Here is an 8,536-nt window from a genome sequence, read left to right as displayed (position 1 = left end):
TATGTATAACCTGATGCTTTAAGCCATCAAACAAGTGCAGACTTTCTTTTCCCTGGAATATAAATAGAATTCTAGGCTTACTCTATTCAGCAGTAAGAGCTGAAAAGTGATTTTTTTTCAGAGCTCTACCAAAAAAACATACCCTTTATCTTCATCACCTGTAACATTGTTTTGTGTATCTGGTTTTCAGTACCAGAAGGCTATGAACTTTGCATTAGCAATCTAACCCACAGTAACACCTCTGTAAGCCTTAGAAATAGAATGAACTATTAATTCTTGTCTGATATCACTGGGTTGTACTATGCATAGTTCCATATAAGTTAAACAAGAAGACTGATTCTTCTAAAAATGCTGAAGTGTAGAGAGAGGTGGGGTTAAATAATTAAGAAGTAAACATCAAGGTCTGTCATGATTAAGCTACATTCTAAAAAAGCACCAACAGATTACAACAGGGTGACATGATTTTCATTTTTAAGTTCAATGCAAATTGCATGTACTGTTTTTACTCTTAAGCACAAGTGGTTTACACTGTACCGAGGCTGCTGGCCCCAAGAAAGACATGAACATAGAAAGGATGGTCTTGTCCAACTTCAGTATTATTTTTGTAGCAATATGTATAAAATTCAACCACTGTTTGGGCAACCTTAGGAGAAAGCAAGCCTAAGAGATGAACACATTTACACCTCTTAATTATACTGTTACCTTATAAAAATGTAAAGTTCAACATTTGCTCCTCTGAAAGCAAAGCACTGAACAGTCTCCAATACAGTAACCAAGCTGTGAGTTAAGATGTGTTTAAACGTAGGCAAGACCTTTAAGACTAGGAGTTTTTTTCAATTACATATATCCAAATGACAGTGTTATAATTCAAATTGAACAACATAACAGGAACAAAATCTTGATAAAATAAGAAATGGGGGAAATAAAAACTGACTTCTGAACCAAATGTATCCCATCTCATGGAAGAGTGAATCACTGGGAAGCATGCCACGGAGAAGAGAGGCTCCATGTGAAGAAAACTGCATACAGGAATTCAAGTTACAGCACGTACTCTTGGTTTTTCCGTTTTTTAAATACACAGGCCTCAAAAAACTGTTTTATCAGTTTGTTTTTTTTATAGCACATCTTTTTAAAAGAAATTCCTACTTTTCATTCCAGAAAATATAAGAAACAGTTTGCAAGAATTCATGCAAACATGCTTCTCTAAGGCCATGAACGGGTTTGCTAAGTTGCATTGTTTAATTCAAGTAAAAGCCCTTCTAAAATAAGGGGTCTGTAAAGGAAGCCAGTTACCTTCAACTCCAAGGCCTGTGCACTCGTAAGGATCTCTGACACTCTGAAAGCCAAAAGGCAGCATGCTCATTTGAGCATTAGCAATATGGTTTCTATTTACATTTTTAAAAATCAAATGCATGTTAAGTTTTTCTGGCAGATTCTTTTTATATGTTACAAAACAAAAAAGCAAAAGCTTAGAATAAGAATCCTTTTTTCTTAGAAAGGTCAAACAGATACGTTTTGACATCATGTCCTTTACACAATGGCATACTGTTCATATAAAAGGTCTCTTATCCTATAAAAGTCTTGACAAAGGCAGCCTTCTAATCCAATGCGTCCAGTTTCCGTCTAGAAACCAAGTAGAAAAAAAAAGTTCTTTAGTACATCTTCTACCCATTAATATGCAGACGTGATAACCAAAACATATTAACTAGGTAACTTTATGATTGATTAGGAAGTGACTGTTCTGATTCACAGAATATGAACATAATATTCCAGTCATGAATTTTACATAGACACATAAATGTCAGAAGATTCAAATAATAAAAATCTACAATAAAATTATATATCACATCTTTGACAGTCCCTTTTAAAAGCCTTCAAGGTCATCATTATAAATTTAATTTACTGAGCTCCAGTTTATAAAATTAACTCAATCAAGAATTACAGAATTCAAAATAACAAAATACCAGAAGTATTCGTTCACTCAGTCCTTCTTTACTAAAAACACACTTACTCTACGGACTGCCACTTGATTGTTGCAAACGAGCACACCTCCTACGAATTCAGCTTGGATCCCCTCCCTTAAAAGAACTTGTTTGAAGTCTGACAGTCTTGGTTCATTCATAAAAACCGACTGATGTCCAGGAACCTGAGGTAAGGTTAAAGGGAAAAGAAGAATTTCAAACAGAACACCAGACACAGAGTTGTACTGAATAAAGGGAAGTAACACATGATCTCAAAGATACTTTCTATTATCCCCTGAATTCCTTTGACAGATCATTTCAAGTCTGTAAATCATATTCCCAGTTGTTATTCTGAGTTTTACCTCCTTATTTAACATTACAAAGCCCTTCACATTTTCTGGATGTTTCACAATCAAGTTTATTAGTCATGCCTCATAATAACAGAAAGACGTTTGATAATGTTATGCTCTTCACTCACCCACTTGCCAAAGGGGGTCAACGAGAGTGCCAGTAGGCAGAACTGAACCGAAATTTCATTTTCCAGATCCCAGTCCTTTGTATATAGTTCAGAGGATAATTGTCCCTGATCCCGCTTCCACTGTCCTTCCCCTCTCTCTGTGAATGCGGTGGACACCGTGGGTTTTAGAATCAAAGGCAAGTGGTTCAACGTAATGCCACTACTTTGAAGTTGTTTTGGAGAGTGCCAGCTTTGGCACAGAGAGAAAAGTTCCTAATTCCTTCCTGCAATTTCAAGAGTTGTGCTAGAAGGGATCTGATGAAAGAGGCCATCTCTTCATTCCTTATTGCATAGAAGGGCTAAAGACATCACTGGACAGTCATTTAAGACTCTCATCATGTGCTTTTAGTATTACCATACGTTAAACTATTTTACAGCTCTGCCAGTTAACTAGATATCTCTTGAGAACACATGAACAAAATACCAAACTAAAACTATATCTCTACTAAATAAAACATTTCTAACTATATCAAAAACAAAAGCGGTTCAACTGAATAGGCAACATAGAAAAATGGAATTATAAATCTCCTAACTATAATAGAAGTAGACAGGTGACCCTCCCAACCATCAAACTTAACATTTAAAAATCTATTCTGGAAAAAACAAATCATGGAACAATTATGTGTCTTAGAAGATTTGCCGAAGGGTTCTCTACTATCGTTATTCTTTAGCTGTGGAAGACACACACGCACAAGCACAGGAACGTTATCTTTAGTAATTTTTTTAAAACTTCAAAATGAGTCTACATATGACACATTTTAAATGGTTCAAAACACAGAAGGAAAATTCAAAGGGCAAATTAAGGGAGAGAGGAGAAGCAGCACATGCTTTTTTTTACCTCATGAGGTGGTAAGGGTTCCAGAGTAGGAATGATCTCACTTTCTTCACCTGTTTCTTTCTCATCGTCTCCGAACAGACTTTTCATGGCCTTCTGCTGTGCTATGACACTAGAATCTGAAGGCGCATCCACCTGCATTTCGGAGTCTTCTCCATCATCCTTTAGTTCGCCTTCTTCTAAAATAACTCCTGTGTCCACTTTGGAAACTCTCATGTCTAAGACACCGTCTATCCAAGCTAGTTCGGCATCTTTTGCCTTACAAAACTGAAGGGAGCTGACAAGTGAATCTTTTAATCTCACCTAGATATGATGCAAAGGGGAAAAAGAGAAATAAAGCCCACAGAGTATAACTTGACAATTAAATATGACCTATTATTATAATTTTCTAACTTTAGTACTGTGTATTAAAGTTTAAAAATCTCTCACTGTAACTGGTAATGACCCAATGACCCGTAAGATCATTAGGGCCCCGTCTACTTTCCTTAGTAAAGGTTCTTAACTTTCACTGCACACTGGGACCACATGGCAAATTTTCTTTTCTACTGATGCCAGGGTCCCACCTGCAGTCATTCTAATGTAACTGGTGAGACTAAGACGAAAACATTGACCCCCCTTGACTCCCCCAGAGCTCTCCTGATATGGAGCTGAGGTTGGAAACCACCAATAATCTCGCCCCCTAGGACTTGCTGCTTGAAGGCCAGCATGCTTACCTGGTAGATGTGAGTTTCACTAGTGGCATCGACTGTCTCATGCAGCTTTGGCATGTATACTTTAATATCTTTCCCACCAAATGCACGACAGCACTCTGCAAGATCCTGACTGGCTTCTGGTGGTCCATGGACAATGATTAACTGGCGTGGTTTCATCTGATTGATGATTTTTTTAATGGAATCCCCATCAGAGCGTCCTTCATAGTCTATGTAAGTAACCCTGGCTCTGTAATTAAATGATTATTCAAGTTTCCTTTTCTGGTAAGTTCATTCTAAAATTAGGTTTTTAATAGCTTTTATCATCAGGAAAGAAATGTATCAACATGTAGCATGAGGATTTGAGGAATATACCTGTGTTATATTGTTAACATGTATTATTAAGCTCTTAGCTCTACTCAAGAATGTATACTAAATGATACTACTAGACAAATAAGCCACTCTGCTCTCTGATAACTTAAAAAATATATATATTCCAAAATGATCATTTGCTGCTGTTAACTACACTAGCAGAAAGGGGGAAAAAGGTTCACAATGGGTATTTTTAAGACACAGTGGTGTTTTTAAGATATTAGTGCCCTAGAGGTAATTGAGTCAAGGTGTTTATTTTACTAAACAAGCTCTTAGAAAAATTAAACTTGTGAATTACACAAGTTCACCTGCTACTCAACTTACTAAAAACACCAGAAAGAATGTTTCTTCATATAAATGTACAATGTGAAGTTTAACCCCCTCACCACCAATTCACTTTGGCATTCCAATATCATTAATAAAGGGAAAAACTCCCATATATCACAAGAAGAAAAAAAAATTAACTAAGCACTTGCTAGTGAATATTCAGAAATATAACCTCTGAAACAATGTCAATTATATAATTCAGGTACTTGAAATTTTACTTTGTAATCTATTTGCAAAATGCAACAAAAGCACTTACTTTATTTCAATAGATTCTGTTGTAGAAATACACTTAGTAGGAACATCAGATAAATCCTGATCCATGGGTTCATCTCCATTTGTCAGGCCAGACTCTAATTTGCTTTTTTCTTCTTCAGTAGCTTGAAGTTCTGGCACTAAGAAATCCTCTGGTCTAAATAATAAGCCTCTAATTAGAAGTAGTAACAAGCAAGCCAGTATTATTTAATATATACAACTAATTAGTAGATGGCACAATTTTTAGACTCCTTACATTATCTCAAGATTCAAATATACATCTGATCCAAAGTCAGTGCAACTTCATAATTTCAGTAATTGAATAGTTTCAGTAATCGAATGACAGCATATATTAGGTTCTTTAAGTACACTTTAAAACACACCCTGTGAGGCGCGAAAAGGCCCTATCTAGACAGGTCATTCAGAGACTTTAGTGGCTGCCACAAGTACTACCGCAACCTGGCCCTTCCTTTGCTCCAGTAATTCATTTTCTCAATTTCTGTGGTTTCTCTTGTCAATTTCCAATCTTACAAATCTCAGATCTCCTTTAGTTTCCCTAAGATGCACCCCCACCCATTATTCCTTCCCTGCCTGATGAAAGCAGAAGACTCTCCATTTTTGCTTATTACAGAGAAGACCAAGACACAAATCATTAGCTCCCTCAAAAGCCCTCACTTTTATCTCAACAAACTACTAGCACATTTATTTTTGAGTATCAGAGAGTTCTCTGTTAAAATTAAAAGGCAAACTTTTTTTTTAAAACATTCTCTCTAACCTCAGTATTTATCATGCCCTAGCCCCAAATCCCCTCACAGTCCTCTCTGACAGTCCAGCACCTAGACTGCTGCAGGAGCCCAGTATCGTTGACTGTAACCCACGGAGCAACTGCAGCGCGTTGCCCGCTGTAATCCACGCAACCAGGGCAGGCAGCAACCACCTAACATGCATTTACTGCGAGTCAGGTGCTATGCTGAGTGCCTTAAAAGCGCAACTTACTTTATTCTTACCTCCATTTTTAAGATAAGAAAATTGAAGCTAAAGAGCACTGTCCATATGCTAAACAGACTGGCGCTAATTAAGTGAAGCGGTGAGCAAACTCTCCAGCACTGTTTAGATTGTTAGCTTTTCTCCCTACTACTTTAGAGGGCCAAATAAACAGTAGAATTTTCCTAATTAAACCCAAGGATGACCTAAGACCATATGCTCAAGATACCATTAAAGGAGAATAAAGAAGGTACAAGAGAGGGAAGTAACTGTGTTGGGGTGGCAGGGGAGAAGAGCGAAGCTTTCCAGGAGTTTGTGAGGCCAGACTCAGCAGCCTGAAAGCCTGGGGTGGGAAGGTGGAACACAGCTGAAGGAAAGAAATGTGTAAATGCATGACAGGAAAAAGCTGAGTAGCCATGAAGACCAAGATGGGTGGGGTTGAAGGGCAGTCGGAGGGAGGCCAGGAGGGAGGAGATATATGTTTACATGTAGCAGACTCGCTTCATTATACTGCAGAAACTAAGAGAACACTGTAAAGCAATTATACTCCAATTAAGAAAAAAGAAAAGGCTGAGCAGGAGGAAACTGAGAGAAGGCTGGTACCACCAGAATGAAGAACACACACTAATGTAACAGAAATACAGAAAAATATAATAGGTAAGTAGGAAGAGACCAAACTGTGAAAGACATTGTGCACTATGCTAAGGCATCTGACATTTACTGATCTTTATGCAGGACAATAGTGTTTTCAAGGCTGTGATTCGAACATTTGATTTCAGTTGTTTGTCTAACGGTGTAGATTTTCCATGGTTCCACACATGATATCTCCTATTCCTCTTATAACTAAAACAGGTATGCAATACTTGAAACATAACCCATTTCCCCAACTTAACATAACTCTAGCTGTCAAAAGTTCTTCCTGTCATACATCTTTTTCCAATGCATGTCCCTTGTGCACGTGCTAAATCACTTCAGTCGTATCCAGCTCTTTGCAACCCTATGGATCACAGCCTGCCAGGCTCCTCTGTCCATAGGATTCTCCAGGCAAGAATACTGCAGTGAGTTGCCATGCCCTCCTCCAGAGGTTCTTTCCACCCAGGGATCGTACCCACATCTCTTACGTCTCCTGCATTGGTGTTCTTTGCCCTAGCGCCACCTGGGAAGCCCTGCATGTCCCTTACCTCTCTTTTTAAGTGGGGAGAGGGGAAAGAGTAGTGATCGTCTTTTTAAAACATTTTACATACCTAAGTAATAAAATTATCAGTTCTCCTTTAATAGTAACTTTCTAGATGTTCCTCAACCTATTTTTACATTTTAAATTAAAAGTTTTCTGTATCTTTCAAGCTGAGATACTCAGAAACTACATACATGATAACCAGAAGGACCAAATTCATTAAGCTCAAATGACAACACAGTTACTACCTCCAATCTAGAAGCAAGAAAAGCTTGTTTTGCTCACGTACTTGATAATTTCTCCATATTCATCCCATTTAATTCTTTCTTCTGGGGCAGGAAACATAGGATAAGACTTTTTAGCCTGTTTGAAGAAACTTCCTTTACGACTGCCTTCGCCTTTCATCATCAGGTCATGCTTGGTCTTATGCGCTGATGGCTGGTCAATGTCTTCCTCAGCGTCACTCTCATCACTGGAATCTATGTCTGCCCTAAGGGAGTTTGTGAAAAGGTACAGATCAGCAAGTCCCCAAATGATTTTTAATGAATATTTATAAAATTATTCTTAAATTAACAGTCAATATTAATTCAATGATAATGACAGTATTACTGGACTGCTATTTTGTGAAATATAGTGTAAACTGCCAATTGATAACAGGCCAACTAATAAATACATGCTAATATTAGCACTGAAAAGAATTTAGAATTCTAGCACCACTGGAAAGATGTATCAAAAGCAATAAAGTCAAAAGAAAATTTAAATATTTTCAATTAAACATTTTTGTGTAGAAACACGTTCTCAAATTATAAAAATTTCTAATCTGCCTGAAAACAACTTACTCTTTTGACTGCTCGAGCTTTTTAGCAGCTTCCTTCTTTAGTTTCTCTTTTTCCAAGTATTCTTCAAGTTCTTTCCCTTCAAGTTTCACACGTTTCCTCAACTACAGAAAAATAGCAGATGAAAGGAAGTATTAATACTAGGAGGTTAAGGCAGTGGGGTGTGAGAAATACATTACATCTCTAAATTGATTCATCATCTTTAAACTAAATTTTCCTCTGAAATATTCAAGTTTCTATTACGTGCAATCACAGGTCCTATTTAGATTAGTATTAAAATTGAGCTGTCACATTTTCAGGATGGGTTTAATTTAAATCAAACTGGTTAAAAATCACCAATCAGGCAAAGAAAATACAGAAAAGTATTTTTATAACTTGGTGTAGGTGAGAGCTACAAATGACACAAAACTGAAAAGAAAAGGTGAATAAATATGGTAACGAGGGGAAAAAAACTCTGATATTCTAATCTCATGAAATGAAAAGAAACTGAGAAAATTATCTGCAGCACTATTTGACTATCAGAAGCTACTTTTTCCTAAGAGCTCTTCCAAATATGTTAAGAAAAAGATGGTCAACACATCAAAACAGG

The 8,536-nt window shown here is 37.1% G+C and overlaps 1 protein-coding gene across 3 annotated transcripts in view; it reads right to left on the bottom strand.

Moving 5' to 3' along the window:
* Positions 1-443: 443 nt before the first annotated feature.
* The window catches only part of CPSF2 (cleavage and polyadenylation specific factor 2), a 32,108-nt gene continuing 24,015 nt past the window's right edge, over positions 444-8,536 (bottom strand). For all 3 annotated transcript variants that reach the window (XM_055556789.1, XM_055556791.1, XM_055556790.1), the window contains 7 exons: positions 7,951-8,051; positions 7,401-7,601; positions 4,958-5,110; positions 4,027-4,252; positions 3,317-3,616; positions 2,012-2,146; positions 444-1,623 (listed from right to left, as the gene is read on the bottom strand). In XM_055556789.1, coding sequence (XP_055412764.1) covers positions 1,531-1,623; positions 2,012-2,146; positions 3,317-3,616; positions 4,027-4,252; positions 4,958-5,110; positions 7,401-7,601; positions 7,951-8,051 — 1,209 coding nt within the window. In that variant the 3' untranslated portion in view covers positions 444-1,530. The remainder of the gene's footprint in view (positions 1,624-2,011; positions 2,147-3,316; positions 3,617-4,026; positions 4,253-4,957; positions 5,111-7,400; positions 7,602-7,950; positions 8,052-8,536) is intronic.

The sequence above is a fragment of the Bubalus kerabau genome, chromosome 19, assembly GCF_029407905.1.
Source record: "Bubalus kerabau isolate K-KA32 ecotype Philippines breed swamp buffalo chromosome 19, PCC_UOA_SB_1v2, whole genome shotgun sequence".
NCBI classification, from domain to species: domain Eukaryota; kingdom Metazoa; phylum Chordata; class Mammalia; order Artiodactyla; family Bovidae; genus Bubalus; species Bubalus kerabau.
Note: the sequence above shows the minus strand (reverse complement) of the source record. Positions and strands in the feature narration are given on the sequence as shown.